At 37.8% G+C, this 17,637-nt stretch overlaps 1 protein-coding gene across 3 annotated transcripts in view; it reads left to right on the forward strand.

The window, feature by feature from the left end:
- Positions 1-17,637, forward strand: part of DMD (dystrophin) — a 2,141,216-nt gene that overhangs the window by 1,368,688 nt on the left and 754,891 nt on the right. For all 3 annotated transcript variants that reach the window (XM_084869361.1, XM_084869360.1, XM_084869362.1), the window contains one exon: positions 9,360-9,524. In XM_084869361.1, the coding sequence (XP_084725487.1) occupies positions 9,360-9,524 (165 nt within the window). The remainder of the gene's footprint in view (positions 1-9,359; positions 9,525-17,637) is intronic.

Below are 17,637 nucleotides of genomic sequence, written 5' to 3' on the forward strand. Positions count from 1 at the left end.
ATATATTTTAAATAATAATAATAATAATAATAATAATAGGATTATTAACTGATGGCTTTAGATAAGTTATATACTATTAATAATGATTTCTTATTAAAATATATATAGTTCATCACCATTATTTTTGTATGAATTAAAGCTAGTGATTTTCTTTCCAAATTAACTTATGTAACCAGAGTAAATTGATTTATATATTTTTAAAATATAGTGAAATGTCTCCCACCCCATCCCCATCCAATATATGTCCTACCATCACCAAACAATGATTTTGGTTTCAGAAATATATAAGATAAATTCCTAGAGCCCTGTCTGGTGTGGTTCAGTTGGTTGAGCATCATCTCATGGACTAACGGGTTGCTGGTTCAATTCCTGGTCAAGGCACACGCCTAGGTTTCAGGCTCCATCTCTGGTTAAGTCTGCTTCAGGAAGCAGACAGTTGATATTTCTCTCTCCCTCTCCCTTTCTCTCTCTCTAAAACTCAATAAAACTATATTTTTAACTTTTTAAATATTTATTATTGAGATTATTACAGATGTCCCTCTTTTTCCCCCCATAGCTCCCTACCACCTGATTCCCACACCACTTCACGCCCTTGCCACCATATTGTCTGTGTCCATAGGTACTAAATACATGCATATAAGATCTTTGTCTAATCTCTTCCCTCACCCCCAAACCCCCTTCCCTCTGAAAATCATCAGTCCATTTCATTTCATGCCCCTTATTCTATTATATTCATCAGTTTATTCTGCTCATCAACTTTTTTTATTCATTTGATTTTTAGATTCATTTGTTGATAGATAAGTATTTGTTGTCACTTTTTTTTTCATAATTTTTTTATCTTTACCTTTTTCTTCTTCTTCCTCCTCTTAAAGAATATCCTTCATGCAGAAACCGGTTTGGCTCAGTGGATAGAGCATCGGCCTGCGGACTGAAAGGTCCTGGGGTCGATTCCGGTTAAGGGCATGTACTTTGGTTGTGGGCACATCCCCAGTAGGGGGTGTGCAAGAGGCAGCTGATGGATGTCTCTCTCTCATAGATGTTTCTAACTCTCTATGCCTCTCTCTTCCTCTCTGTAAAAAAATCAATAATATATATATATATTTTTAAAAAAGAATATCCTTCAGCATTTCATATAATACTCTTTGGTGGTGATGAACTCCTTTAGCTTTTTCTTGTCTGTAACGCTCTTTATCTGACCTTCAATTCTAAATGATAATTTTGCTGGGTAGGATATTCTTGGTTGTATGTTCTTGCTCTTCATCACTTTGAATATTTCTTGCTACTCCTTTCTGGCCTGCATAGTTTCTGTTGAGAAATCAGCTGACAGTAGGTAACTGGTTTTTTTTGTTGTTGTTGTTTTGTTCTGTTTTGTTTTTGTTTTTGTTTTTTATTCTTGCTTTTAAGATTCTCTCTTTGTCTTTTGCCCTTGACATTTTAATTATGATGTGTCTTGGTGTGGTCCTCTTTGGATTCCTCTTGTTTGGAGTTTTCTGTGCTTCAAAGATAAAGTCCTAGAAGTAAAAGTTATGGATCAATGGTTACATGCATTTAATAGATATTGCCAAATTGTCTTCCACAAGGAATACACCAGTATATACATCCCACTGGCCATGTATAAGGGTCTGCATTTTCTACAACTTTAACAGCATAGAGTATTTTCAGGCTTATATTTTTGTCAGTGTATTAGGTGAAATTTTCAGACCTCTCATTATGACCATGACTTACATTATTTTTGTAAGCTTAAAATTTATTTGTGTTCTGTCTTTATCAACTTTCCTTAACTTCTGTCAAATTTTCTTTTGGATTGTTGGCCTTTATTTTATTAGTTTGCAGAAGGTCTCTTATGTATTAGGAATATTGGTCCCTATTTAGAGATGTAAGTCACAAATATTATTTTTTATTTTGCAATTTGTCATTTGTCCTTTGACTTTGTTTGTTTTATTTTTGCCATTCAGAAGTTTCTCTTGTTTATATAGTCTAATTTACTAATATTTTTGTCTGTTAATTAAAGCTTCCTAACATAAATGTAAAATTACGTTTTTATGTTGTTGATTACTCTAGACATGTGTTGATTCTTACCTCTAAAAATAGATTAATTCTCAATTTAGTAAATGTTTGTCTTTCATTCAACAGCTATTTATTGAAAATCTATATGTAGAAACCTAGTTCATCCAGAAATCAAAGCTTAGTGAGGGAGGTAACCGTCAATAATAAATTAGTGTAAGATAAACTCTATGGTGGAGGGAAGCACGAAGTTTGTGAGTATATATCTAATGCAAATGTTATAACTAAGCTGAAAAGTGTGCCTCACAATCTCATTATAAGCTATCATTCAATTATTCCAGATATTAGCCAAATTTCACCAATTGTACTGTTTTCTGCCAGAAATTGTTTTATCTCTGTAACCAGGAAGGAGTAGTTTGGGTGATGAGAAGGAAACCATATAACTTTAGTTTCAAGTTATACAGATGCCCTGACTGGTTTGGCTCAGTGGATAGAGTTTTGGCCTGCGGACTGAAGGGTCCCAGGTTTGATTCCAGTCAAGGGTATGTACCTTGGTTGCAGGCACATCCTCAGTAGGACATGTGCAGGAGGTAGCTCATTGATATTTCTCTCTTATAGATGTTTCTAACTCTCTATCCCTCTCCCTTCCTCTCTGAAAAAAATAAATAAAATACATATAATTTAAAAGTTGTACAGATATCATCCTACCTGGTTTTGCTCAATGGATAGATAATCAACCTGCAGACTGAAGGGTCCCTGGTCTGAGTCCTGTCAAGGGCTCATGCCCAGATTTTGGGCTCTGTCCCCAATAGGGGATATGCAGGAGGCAGCCAAACAATGATTCTCTCTCATCATTGATATTTCTAGCTTCCTCTCCCTTCTTCTCTGAAATTAATAAAAATAAACCCAAAAAAGTATACAGATGTCTGTGCTTATATATGGAGCCTGAATGAAACACAGAGTATTTTGTGATCAGGTATAATTGAGTTCATAACTCTATACATTAGAGATTTTAGCACAAAAAAAATGATGGCTATTATTTCTGATAGCTTCAGAATCTAGAGACTCTTAGGTGTTTCAAGTTGAAGCTGTAAAATGCTTTTGGAATAGGAAATGATCCAATAAAAAGAAACTAGTTACCTCCTTATAAATGCTGAAAATTGTAAATCAAATGCATTATTTGATTATATAGTATATACTTGGATTTACATTTGTCATATAACTATCACACACACAAACATTCACCCACTCACATACACACACATATATATGTAAATATAGTTTTTAGATGCCCTTATGGGTTAAAATTCATGAAATGCAAATAGGTCTTCCTCTAATACTATGTTTACTATGCTTTATAGCAGGATACAGTTCAGATAAAGCAGGTACAGTATCATGATTCATTATTTATGGACAAACATTCCATGTTACTCAACATGCCCTATTGACTCCTCACTCCACACAGGAAAAGGCTGCCAGGAATGAAAACCAAAGTATGTGCTGGTACCTTATAAAAGCCACAGCCTCTATTTGCCTTCCATCTAAATCTATATCTATATATCTATATATCTATATATCTATATATCTATATATCTATATATCTGTATATCTATATCTATCTATATATCTATATATGTCCATGTCTATGTCTATATCTATATCTATCTATCTATCTATCTAGATACATATTGATAGATAGATAGATAGATAGATAGATATACACTAGAAGCCCGGTGCATGAAATTTGTGCATGGGGGGGTGTCCCTCAGCCCAGCCTGCACCCTCTCCAATCTCGGACATCCCTCTCACAATCCAGGACTACTGGCTCCCAACTGCTTGCTTGCCTACCTTCCTGATTGCCCCTAACTGCTTCAGACTGCCAGCCTGATCACACCCTAACCACTCCCATGCCAGCCTGACTAACCGTCTAACTGCTCCCCTTTCAGCCTATTTCCCCCTAACTGCTCTCCCTTCCAGTCTTGATCACCCCCAACTGCCCTCCCTTGTAGGTTTGGTCCCTCCCAAGTGCCCTCCCCTGCTGACCATCTTGTGTCTACTTGGGGGCATCTATCTTTGACCACATGGGGGAAGCCATCTTGTGTGTTAAAGTGATGGTCAATTTGCATATTACTCTTTTATTAGATAGGATAGAGGCCTGTTGGATGGGTGGTGGCCAGCTGGTCTGTCCTGAAGGGTGTCCCAAATCAGGATGTTGATTCCCTTGGGCTGTGGGTGGCCTGGGCTAGTGGCCTGTGGTGGTTTTCAGGCCAGCCATGCCCCACAACAACCCAAGTGAAGTCCCTGGTATCTGGGATTTATTTATCTTCTATGATTGAATCTTTGTAGCCTTGAGTGGAGGCCTGGTCCTACCAGGGTGTGTGGAAAGCTTGGCTTCCTCCATTGCTGGGGAAACCCAAGCCTTCTGCTCTTTCCGTGGCCGCAGCCATCTTGGATGGGTTAATTTGCATACTTGCTCCTGATTGGCTGATGGCAATGACTTGTGGGCATAGCAGAGTGGTGGTTAATTTGCATGTTACTCTTTTATTAGATAGACAAAAGCCTAAGCAACTGTCTGACTGTCCAAACATCTGACTGGTAGCTATGATGTGCAATTACCACAAGGAGGCAGACACTCACAGTAGGAACTGCTGAGCTGTGGTTCTTGGGGGATATACCCAGTACCAGAGAGGAGGGAGCCCTATTTTGGGGTGTGTCACCTGAGAACTGCACTCTCACAATCCTGGACACCTCATGGGATTTCAGAGAGATAGTTTTGGCCCAGTCTCTGTAGGCCAGGCCAAGGGACCCCACCAGTGCATAAATCCATGCACCAGGCCTCTAGTCCTATATAATAAAAGCCCAATATGCAAATCAACTGAATGGCAGAATAACTTATGGAATGACTGGTCACTATGATATGCACTGACTACCAGGAGGTAGATGCTTAATGAAGGAACTGCCCCTGGCCTGCAGGCCCCAGGCAAGTCACGGCAGGTGCCAGCAGGGGCCCATCATCACCCCATAGAAGGAGGCAACTGGCGTTGTTTGGGGGCAGGGCCAGTGAGTGGGCAGTACTAGGCCGACCAAGATAGGTGCCAGTGGGGGCGCCCTGATAGACCCACCAGATGCCCCACAATTTGGGCCTGATCACTGACCAGGCCTAGGAATCCTACCTGTGCACAAATTTCATGTACTGGACCTCTAGTATATTTTATAATAAAGAGGTAATATGCAAATTAACCCTCACACTATAACACTGTCACAAGATGGCATCTGCCTTCTTGCAGTTCCCGTGCAAGAAGACCAGCTGCTCCTTGCATCTGCCGCTGCAGTTCCCGTGGCCGCATGGGGTGGTGGGATGTCTGGAAGCTGCTCCACACACCTACTGCTGTAGTTCCCTCAGCAGCCCCCTAGGGGGGTTCCTGGCTACTGCCCCATGCACCATAGGGGCAGCTCCACAGAGGGTCCCGCAACTCTTTGAGGCTTGATACTGCATCTGTCTGTGTGGGCACAGGCAGGTCTGGATCTTGTGGAATTTTGAGGCACACACAAGTTGGCAGGGACTTGACTCTGGGTCTCCTGGCACAGGAGGACTTGACGCTGTGTCCCCATGGGCATGGGCACTGGCCCAGACACTGACAACAGGGAGGAGGGAGTCCCATCCCCCACAGAATTAGCCAGAATCAGCCATTTGTCAGCTAGCTCTCAGCGGCCTGACAGCCAGGATTCTCATTCACCTGCATTGCAGACCCTGACAATGGAGATGGGAATATGTCTAAAGAGCAACTATTGACACACTTTAGCTCTGAAGTCAAAAGAAGCCAGTGTCATTGACAGAAAATGTCTGCAGACCCACATGCCTCTGAAGCTCAAAGGAGGTGTTGGCAAGAGAATGTATCTGAAGAGCAATGTAGCTATGAAGCAGAAAGAAGCTGGCATTATCTACAGAAAATATCTAAAGAATAATGTACCTCTGAAGTTGAAAGAAGGCAGCAGCAACAACAGAATATTTCTAAAGAACAGTCATCAACACATACTACCAATACTGGTAGGAACTGCCTTCTCTGCAAAAATAGAGTACGTGAGGATGCAATTCTCGAACATAGTTGTGGTGGAATGACCATTAGATGTCAATTTTGCCTATCACTAAATTTCTCTGATGAAAAACCATCTGACGGAAAATTTACTTAATGTCGTAGTAAAGGTAAAGTTTGTCCAAATGATATACATTTTCCAGAATACCCAGCATATTTCAAAAGATTAATGACAAATGAAGATTCTGACAGTAAATATTTCATGGAAAATATTAATTCCATAAATAGTTCTTTTACTTTTGCTTCAATGGATGCAAATATTTCATCACCATCAGGATATGGGGCATACTATTTTAGCATACATGGACAAGTTTATCACCATAATGGAACTACATTCTTCAGATGGTATTTCTCAGAGGTTTGCTCAACTCTATATTTTATATACAGCTGAAGTAACAAGTAAAAGATTAGCAATGCCAGAAAACCAGAGCTACTCAGAAAGACTCATGATCAACATCAACAACCCTATGAATGAAATAAATGAATTAACAAAATCATACAAGATGCTACATGAGATAGAAAAGGAAGCCCAATCTGAAGGAGCAGCAATAGGTATTGCTCCCATGAAAGTAACAATGGCTATTAAATATGATCATAACAATGACCCAGGTAGATATAATTCTCCCCATGCAACCAAGGTTGATGTCATATTCAGTAATGAAGATGGAGAACCTCCTTTTCAAAGGGACTTGCTCATTCACTGTAAACCAGATCCCAATAATCTGAATGCCACTAAAATGAAACAAATCAGTATTCTGTTTGCTACATTAGATAATATGACATATCCTATTCTTTTTCCACATGGTGAAAAAGGCTGGGAAACAGATATTGCATTAAGACTCAGAAAAAAATCAGTGTATTCAACAATAATACTAGGCAAAATGTAAGGATACGAATCACATAAATGCAGTATTATAGATTTTATCTTTCTGTGGAACATGTTCAATCCTATTTTAAATGCAGGAAAATTAACTAACAGTTTATTGTGGATTAATTTTAAAAAATTGAGGCCAATCAGATAAATTTCATTAAAACAAACCAACCTAAGTTGAGAGTTGAAAAATATAGTGGTTTGATGGATTATTTCATATCTAGATCTGAAAATGACACTATGCTGATTGGTAAAATGATAATACTTCCATCAACTTTTGCTGGTAATCCCAGAAATATACAACAGGGATATCAGGATGCTATGGCAATTGTAACAAAGTATGGCGGGCCAAATTTATTCATAACCATGACATTCAACCCCAAATGGGCAGGTATTACAAACAATTTACAATGCTGACAAAAAGTTGAAAACAGATCTGACTTGATAGAATTTTAATATTAAGCTGAATGCTCATTTAAATGATATATGTAAACAGAGGCCCAGTGCATGAATTTGTGCACAGGTGGGTTCCCAAAGCCTGGCTGGGGATCGAGGCCTATCAGGAGGCTGGTCTGGGGGAGAACCCAGAAGGTTGGCCGGCCACAGGCAGGGCTGGCTGGGAGGGAGGGGCAGCGGCCAACTGGGGAGAGGAGCTGCAGGAGGTTGGTGGGGGCCAGTTGGGGTCTGGATCAAGCCAGTTGGCCACCACAGTGCACATCATAGCGATTGGTCGTTCCAGTCATTCCACTGTTTGGTCTCTGAAATTTTATATATATAGATACCTTATTTATTTATTTTTTATTTTTAAATATATTTTATTGATTTTGTACAGAGAGGAAGGGAGAGAGATAGAGAGTTAGAAACATCGATGAGAGAGAGTCATCGATCAGCTGCCTCTTGCACACCCCCTACTGGGGACATGCCCACAACCAAGGTACATGCCCCTGACCGGAATCGAACCCAGGACCCTTCAGTCCCCAAGCCGACACTCTATCCATTGAGCCAAACCGGTTTCGGCTAGATACCTTTTTTAAATATTATATTTTACTATAGGCCTGGTGCACAAAATTTGTGCATGGGGGGGGGGGTGTCCCTGAGCCTGGCCTCCACTCTCTCCAATCAGGGACACCTTGGGGGATTTCCAACGGGCCTAAACCAGCATTTAGATATCCCTGTCACAATCTGTGACTGCTGGCTCCTAACCATTCACCTGCCTGCCTGCCTGATGTCCCTAAATGCTCCCCTGCCAGCCACATCACCCCTAACCCCTCTCTCCCTCTGGCCTGATTGACCCTAACCACCTCTGCCTTGGTCACGCCACCATGGCTTTATCCGGAAGGACGTCTAGAAGACATATCGTCTATCTGGTCTAATTAGCATATTGCCCTTTTATTAGCATAGATTCCATTTATTTGGCAAAGTAATAGCTAAAATTCAAGTAATTGAATTTCAGAAATGCGGACTGCCTCATGCTCATATATTATTAATATCAGATAGTGAATCCAAATTATGAACAGAAGATGACATTGAACATATAATTAAGGCTGAAATTCCAGATGAAGACAATTAAACAAGACAATTTATGTGAAACATCCAAGCATGGTGTTTGGTACATAGTTAGCTCTTAATAAACATAACCTATAATAATTTTTCGGGCCGGGACCGGTTTGGCTCAGTGGATAGAGCGTCGGCCTGCGGACTGAAAGGTCCCGGGTTCGATTCCGGTTAAGGGCATGTACCTTGGTTGCAGGCACATCCCCAGTAGGGGGTGTGCAAGAGGCAGCTGATCGATGATTCTCTCTCATCGATGTTTCTAACTCTCTATCCCTCTCTCTTCCTCTCTGTGAAAAATCAATAAAATATATAAAAAAAAAATAAAAAATAAAAAAAAAATAAAATAATTTTTCGGGTTCTATTCTAATCCAAATGATTGCTTTACTTCTTATTCTAATCTTCTGATTCTGTTTTATTTGTTTATACTAGAGCTCACTATCACTCACAAAAATGCAAGTGCAAAGTGCCTTTGCAGAGTGTCTGACTTATAATACATAATACACCATTATTTTTAATAAGTGAGGGGTTAAGTGAAGAATACACTCCTTTAATTTTATTGGTTGGAGTTAGATTTTTGTGTGGGTATGTGTTATCAATTTTCTAAATAATGTGTATAATTTTTAAGCATAGACATTTTTGAAAAGATTATTAATCAATTATTTACAATACACAAATTAAATGCTAACAGGTAACCCATGTAAGTAATCAATATCATACTCTTAAAATACCAAATACATTAAATTTATATAACATTTTATAACAAATAATTTTTTAAAATATTTCATTTTCCTTTTTTATTTAAATCATGAGAATATTTTTCTTTTGTTTTCTTGCAGGTTTCTAGAGACTTACCTACAAAACAAGGAGAACTTGAGGCTAACATAAAAGATCTTGGACAACTTGAAGAGCAATTAAATCATCTGCTTCTGTGGCTGTCTCCCATTAGGAATCAGTTGGAAATTCTCAATCAACCAAATCAAAGAGGACCATTTGATATTAAGGTAGGGACTCGTTGCTTTAAATAGTTTTCCAAAAGAATGGCAATAACAATGAACTAAGTTCCTCATTTGTTACAATCATTAATTATCATTGTTGTTATAATGTTGGTTATTATTATTTGGCTCACATTTTCTGTTTGCAGCATTTACTAGCACTAATATATTAATTAAATTTCTATCATTAGAATGCCTTCATCATATTTACTACTACAATCTATTTTCTTTTTTAATATGTTTTTATTTATCTTAGAGAGAGAAGAAGAAGGGGAGAGAGGGAGGGAAGAAGGAAGGGATGGAGAGAGGGAGAGGAAGAGGGAGAGGGATGGAGAGAGGGAGAGGAAGAGGGAGAGGGAAGGTGAGTGAGAAACAAGAGAGAGAGAGAGAGAGAGAGAGAGAGAGAGAGAGAGAGAGAGAGAGAGAGAGAGAGAAACATTGATGATCGATTGGTTGCTTCTCATAAACACATCCCAACTGAGGATTGAACCTGCAACTCGGGTATGTGCCCAAACCAGGAATCAAATTGGTGACCCCTCAGTGCATGGGATGATCCTTAACCAACTGAGCCATATTGGCGAGAGCACAATCCATCTTCCATTCCTGTTTTAATTGCACTTAGTATGTTTGTAGAATTCTTATCAATAGCTGAAGTCATTTAGGAGATTAGGTACCTACAAATATAAAGTATAGTCTCTTTAGTAGATTTTATATAAAACCCTCTCAGACTGACTCCAATTTACCTTTCTCTCCTCTTATTCTGCCAAAAACCTATTCTTATAGCCTACTCACAACACATTATATTGTATCTTTACATGCATGTAGCTTGATGCCATCTCTTTCTTTTTGATTTTTCTGTCTTCTTTAAATGACTCCTTTCTCTTTTTTTCATGATTAATTTTATTCCGTCTTTCAAGAATGATTTCAGTATCGTTGCTTCTTAAAGCTTTCTTCTATACTCTCAAGTAGACTAAAACATCCCTTTTCAGATTTCTTATAAACCTCTGTATCTATCTCCAATAACCTTTGTATATTGATTTGCACATAAATTTTAGAGACCTGACTATCTCATCACGCTGCTCTTTGAATGCAGAGAGCATCTTCTTCTTCTTTTTTAAAAAATATATTTTATTGATTTTTTTTACAGAGAGGAAAAGAGAGGGATAGAGAGTTAGAAACATCGATGAGAGAGAATCATTGATCAGCTGCCTCTTGCACACCCCCTACTGGGGATGTGCCTGCAACCACATGCCCTTGACCAGAATCAAACCTGGGACCTTTCAGTCCACAGGCAGACGCTCTATCCATTGAGACAAACTGGTTTCGGCAAGAGCATCTTCGTATCTTTCTTATCCCTCTTATTTCTGAGCTAGAGGGGCCTGGTGCATGAAATTTGTACATGGCGGAGGAGGTGTCCCTCAGCCTACCCTGCATCCTCTCCAATCTGGGACCACTCAAGGGATGTCTGACTACCCATTTAGGCCCAATCCCAATGGACGTCCCTTTTTCTATGCAGTAGCTTTTTATTTTGGTGTAGTCCAATTTGTTAATTTTCTCCTTAGTTTCCATTGTCCTAGGAGCTGTATCTGTAAAGATAGTGCTATGAGATATGTCTGATATTTTGCTGCCTATGGATTCTTCTAAGATTTTTATAGTTTCCATCTTATGTTTAAGTATTTTTATCCATTTTGAGTTTATTTTTGTGTATGGTGTAAGTTGGTGGTCATTTAATTTTTTTGCATGTATCTGTCCAATTTTCTTAACACCATTTATTGAAGAGACTATCTTGACTCCACTGTATGCTCTTGCCTCCTTTGTCAAATATTGATTGAGCATAATGGCTTATGCTGATTTCTGGGATCTCTGTTCTGTTCCCTTGGTCTATATGTCTGTTCGTGTGCCAATACCAGGCCATTTTGAGAACAGTAGCTTTGTAATATAGCTTGATATCTGGTATTGTGATCCCTCCAACTTTGTTCTTCTTCCTCAGAATTGTTGCAGCTATTCAGTCTTTTTTTTTTATTATTCCATATGAATTTTTGGAGAGTTCGTTCTAGGTCTCTGAAATATGCTGTTGGTATTTTAATGGAGATTGCATTGAATTTATAGATTGCTTTGGGTAGTATGGACATTTTAATGATGTTGATTCTTCCAATCCTAATGAATATGGTATACTGTTCCATTTGTGTATGTCCTCCTCTATCTTTTTATAGTGTCCCATAATTTTCTGAGTGCAGGTTCTTTAACTCCTTGATTAAGTTTATTCCTAAGTATCTTAATTTTTTGGTTGCATTGGTAAATGGGATTGTCTTTTTTCTTTTCTCGTTCTGTGAGTTCGTTATTGGTGTATAAAAAAGCCATACATTTCTGGGTGTTAATTTTGTATCCTGCTTCATTGCCAAATTCATTTATTAAGTCTAGTAGATTTTTTATCGAGTCTATAGGGTGTTTTTTTTTTAATGTACAATACCATGTCATCTGTGAATAATGACAGTTTTACTTCTTCTTTTCCACTTTGGATGCCTCTTATTTCTTCTTGTCTAATCATGATGGCAAGCACTTCCCATACTATGTCAAACAGCAGTGGTGAGGGTGGGCATTCCTGTCTTCTTCCTTTTCTTAGGGGAAATGGTTTTAAGTTTTGCCCATTGAGTATGATGTTGGCTGTATGTTTGTCATATATGGCTTTTATTGTGTTGAGGTATGGTCCCTCAATTCCCACTTGCTGAGGGTTTTATCAAGAAAGGGGGTTAGATTTTGTCAAATGCTTTTTCTGCATCAATTGATATGAGTATGTGATTTTTGTCTCTCAATTTGTTTATGTGATGTATCACATTTATTGATTTGCAGATATTATACCATCCTTGCATCCCCAGAATAAATCCCACTTGGTTGTGGTGTATGATCTTTCTAATGTAATGCTGGATCCAATTTGCTAGAATTCTTTTGAAGATTTTAGCATCTTTGTTCATCAGGAATATTGGCCTGTAATTCTCTTTCTTTGTAGTGTCTTTATCTGGTTTGGGGATTACGGTAATGCTGGTTTCATAGAAAGAGCTTGGAAGTGTGCCTTCATCTTTTTTCCAGTTTATTTTTAAATGTTCCTTGATTTAGTGTTGCAAAGAGGAAAGACCATAAATTCTTTGTCCCCAATTAGGAAGATCTTTTTGTAACTCACAGATAAAAGCACATTTCTTTACTTTCTAACATAATCTTCAGTTAAAATGTGCTTATTCATTATATGATGAAAAATATATATTCTTAGCTATCTCTGTATGCTAAATATGTTTAAAAGTTGACAAACTACTATGATACAAATGGATGTCGTTGACTTAACCAAAGTTACTTTGGTCCCAGTCTGTGCCCCCAGAATGATTCACAAATATTGAAAACATGCATTGGGTCTTTGTTTGTCTATGGCCCATAGGTTCCTGCCAATAGGTCGCTGCAGTTTGGAATAAAAGCCACTCTCAGCTCTGTTAATCACTTTCCTTTATCAAAGCTTCAAGTCACCACTCTTGATGCTGTGTGTAGTTTCAAAAAATCCTGATATTTGTCTCCCTCAGCTTGGTCTAACTCACTGAGGAGAGAAGCAGCAGCTTTTTTTTCTGGCAGTAGAACTCCTTGGCTTCAGTCCTCTGTGCATATTCTGAGTTTTTTATATCTGGAGTGCAGATTTCAAAAATATCCCTTTAGCTGGTTCTTCTACTTACAGCTGTATTACACACACACACACACACACACACACACACACACACACACACCCCTAATAAGATTTTTTTAAATTGTATATAGAATGACTGGAGAGATTCCCTCCATAATTCTCATATCCCTAGCTTGTAATCAGAGTTGTGACCTGTATGAATAATTAACTTACCTAGTTCTTTATTTCCCTTTGTCTAGTTTCTATCTATATTCACTGTCTAAAAATGTTGAGATTACACATAGTTCTGCTTTAAGCTATGTGAATTTAGACTGTATAGCCAGCTATAGCCCTCTGCTTAAAAAGATTAAACTTTTTTTTTTAGTTAAAGAAAGATGGGAAGCCCTGGCTCAGTGGATAGAGTATCATCCTACGGACCACAGTGTCCCGGTTTGATTCTAGTCAAGAGTAGGTACCTTGGTTTCAGGCTCCTCCCTAACCCAGGCCCTGCTCATGGCTCCTGTAGGATGCAACCTATTGATGTGTGTTTCTATCACATCAATGTGTCTCTCTGTCTTTCCCTCTCTTTCCTATTCTCCCTAAGAATCAATGGAAAATAACCTCGAGTGAGGATTAAAAAAGAGAGAGAAAGAGAGAGAGAGAGAAAGATGGGGGAAATGGACTTTGCTTAATTTTAAACTATTGGAAACCAAAAAACAAACTTTTCAAACAGTTTTGAGGACATGCCAATTTTTTTTTTAACACAGAGAAATACTTTCTTAAAATCTGAGAAGTTAATGCAAAGGAAGCCAATGTACAAGCTGCTATTTCCTCAATTTAAGTAATTCTTTTTTGTCTTGCCATGGTGGCAATGGCTACCTCTGAAACAAAGAGCCTACTATTTCTCCATCCAGGTCATTTGTTTTCTATACTCAAATTCTTAACCCCAGTAAGACAAATATGTAATGCCCTCTGTGAGCCTCACTTTGGCCTGCTGGGCACTTCATGCTTATTGATGAAATGCAGGTAGCTGTGTAATGAAACCCAAATTTTTAGAAAAGCCTTAAGGGCTATGTTCTAATACATTGTTTATGCTGGAGTGAAAATTGACTGCACATCGCTTGGTTTGTGCAATTTGCTCTGGAAATATTCCTATTCAGGAAATCCTGCAAATAGCAATATTCATTTCAAAAATCACCTCACAAAACCCTTAGCAAGCTGAGAAACATAATAAATGAGATTGTGATGTAGAGGGTAAAAATTAGGCATAATCACAACCCTTTCACATCAGTCAGCTCACTAGAAGACATGCCTGTGAAATTTGATTTTCAAATGTACTCTCAATTTAGACATAAAATATGTTGATTTCAAATTTTAGAAATGATAATTAAATGCTAAGAAACAGGGACCAGTTAAAGTTTCTATAAAAGGTCTTATGTTTTTAATATTTAATGAATGTTTTCAGTAATGAGCTACAGGTATACTGTTTATCTGACATAGAAGTACCTAACTACTGCTTTTCAAACTTTTTATTAAAATATGAGGTAGGGGGAAAACACATAATTTTATGTTAAGTTTTACTGATTGAGATGCTTTCAGGGAGTATTTTTTTCTCACTTCAAAAATGACTTTCCTTCTTTGGTCTATGAATAAATACTACATACTACTCTGCTGGTTCTTCCTTACCATGTAAGAAACTTAATTCCTCATGTCACATCCACACTGAAAACTACCAAAGGACACATTTGTAGTGACTGAATGCTAAAGTATCTGAACACCAAAATCCTCTCTGCAGAGGACTGTCAAAAAATTGCATTGGACAACTTAATAGGCAAGGAAGACTTTATTCAAGATTATTGCAATAGGGGAGAGAGATTAAACTCAATTTCATTGAAACAAAAGGCAGGAAGGATTTTAAACATTGGAATTAGCCAGTGGAAAAGAACTGGAGAACATTAGAGTGGAGGTTGGTTATTGTGATTAAGCCATCTGTGTCTACTAATTGTCATTTATTGAAGGTAGGCTACCATCTCCCCAGAGACAGGGAGATAGGGTGCTATCCTGCTTAATATTTCCATTTCAAAGGGATGACTTGCAACTCCTTGAGAAAGATTTTTCTGGATTGTAGATTAACCTCTCAAAGAGGCAGAGATGTATAATTTAAAGTTTTCTAAAGTAAATGTGCTGAGAAAAGAGAGACCAAAGCCATAATCAGCAAGAAACCTATCTAAAGTTCTCTTAAGCTAAGGAGAATGTTAAGACCATATTTGCCATTCTTCTGTTTTATTCAAGGGAAACCAGGGCTGTTGAACAATTTAGGAGAGCTAGTGCATATAGTTAATTACAGAAATTTTCTGTTCTTGAAGTACTCATTGAACTGATTTTGAGATTTGGTAACACAGGATATTTGCTGGATGATTTGAGCAATCAGGTATTTAATGAAGGGAATTTGGGGGAAATAAGAAGAAAATAAAAAAAAACTAATGGTTGGTAGACTATAAACTTGGTTTTTTAATCCAGGGACAGCCAGTTAAGAAGATTCATAGAGCTTGGTTTGGGAACATATGTTGATGGTGAACATAAGGTGGTAGTAGTCATTTGATGACAGTTTCAATGTTTTCTATGATGGCAGACATTGGAGAGGTTTGGGGGAGATTTTCCACAGTCATGATTATTTCCTAGAGCAGAATGTAAAAGATATGAGTGTTCCATTGAGCTTCCTAAGAGGTCCGCACAGCACCATCTCCAGGCTTAAAGGTTATCCATACGTAACCTATTGTGCCGATGAGACCTTTGAAGTATAAGTTCTCTAACTTCAGCTCTCAGGGATTCTTTAGATCCTGGGGAGAAAGTTCAACTGAAAGACAACATAAAATCTGAATAAGAATCTGGGAAGTCAGCTTTTAGTTGTCAGTAATGCCAAGTCAGGAGAATAGAAGAAAAATGGAAAATATTAGTGTAGAGAGTTGTAGCCAGATATTAAAGAAAACTAGAATTTAAAATCTGGTAAGAAGTGACAAAATGAGTAAGAAGGCAGGATCCAGTTCAATTTAGAGGTGGGTAACAAAGTCATGCAGTTTACAAGGATATTCAAAATAGCGCAAAGACAATGAACAAGACTAGAATCTAATAACCCACAAGGGTGAGCTGTAGTTTTCTATTGAAACACATACACACACATACACACACGTGTGTGTGATATATATATATATACCTGTCTCTCTGTGTGTGTGTGTGTGTGTGTGTGTGTGTGTGTGTGTGTCTACAGTAACCTCTCATTTGATCAGATACTGAAAGTAAGATTATTCTTATTTACAAAATAAGGCTGGGCTCTTTACTTACATAGGTGCAGCAAGGATAGTAATTGACCATGCAGGGCTTTTAAACGTTGCTTTTGCTGAAAGTTTTTCATAAAGAATCTCATGTTTGACTTTTTCAAGCCTCATGAGATTAGAAAGTCAAGCAAAGATCTTGCCATTATTTTTACCTGCTATACCTATAGATTTGGTTTATTCCTCTATTCTCAAGGTCCTCAAATTATCCTAAGGTTTTCTAGGCCTGCCAGATAGTGATCTTCCTTATTCACCTATAATTCTGGTAGTCTGTAAGCCAGGTACCAGGTCAGTTTTCACAAAAAGTCTTTGTAAGCATTGTTTCCAAAAAGTCAAAAGTGGTTCCTTAAAACAGTCTGGTCATAACTAATTCTATGCATATAATTCTCAAATGTGACATTCCATTCAAACCATTGGTTATATAACTGAATTTCTCAATTATGTCCTAGTATTATATAAGAATAATAAGATATTCTTATTGAACCTATGTAAATAATTGTATCAACATGAAAATAAAAGCACTCAGTAAGTGTTGCTGAATTCTGGAGGGATCAATCAGGGAGAAAAAAATAAATGTTTTACTTCTGTTTACAAAAGTATAATCTATTAAATTTCTATGAGTGATAAATAGCTTAAGAGAAAAACAGTCTCTTATATCAAGAAAATGGAGCATTAAAGCATCAGCAATATTCTAAACAAAATCTCTAATCAAATCATTCTTCATCAGTTTATTCAATTATATGTAATTGATTCTTGTTCTATGTGATCTCAGGTTAGCAGCATCATAAACCCATCAGCTTCTCCACTAGAGTTCCAAAAATCCTGTCTCAGCCCAGGAGAATAGTCTAAAAGTTATTTAAGCAAGGCTATCAAAGCCTGTGCCCTAGAGTACCTGACATAGTCCTTTCCATGGGGAAGGTAGAAACCAAAGTGACACCAACAAAGAAAACCCAAATGATATCTCTACAGAGAAAGAGTACTCTAAGAACCAGAGAATGCAGTTCAACCAAATGAGATCTCAGTGTTCCATGTTCTAAACCAATGTTAGCTTTCAAAGAAGTCCGGGACTATAACACAGCCTTAATAGTAGATTCAGAATCCTAAGAATTAAAATCTATATTTTACCATCCTTCCAAAGACTATCTGG

The sequence above is a fragment of the Pipistrellus hanaki genome, assembly GCF_964339955.1.
Source record: "Pipistrellus hanaki genome assembly, chromosome: X".
Lineage (NCBI taxonomy): Eukaryota > Metazoa > Chordata > Mammalia > Chiroptera > Vespertilionidae > Pipistrellus > Pipistrellus hanaki.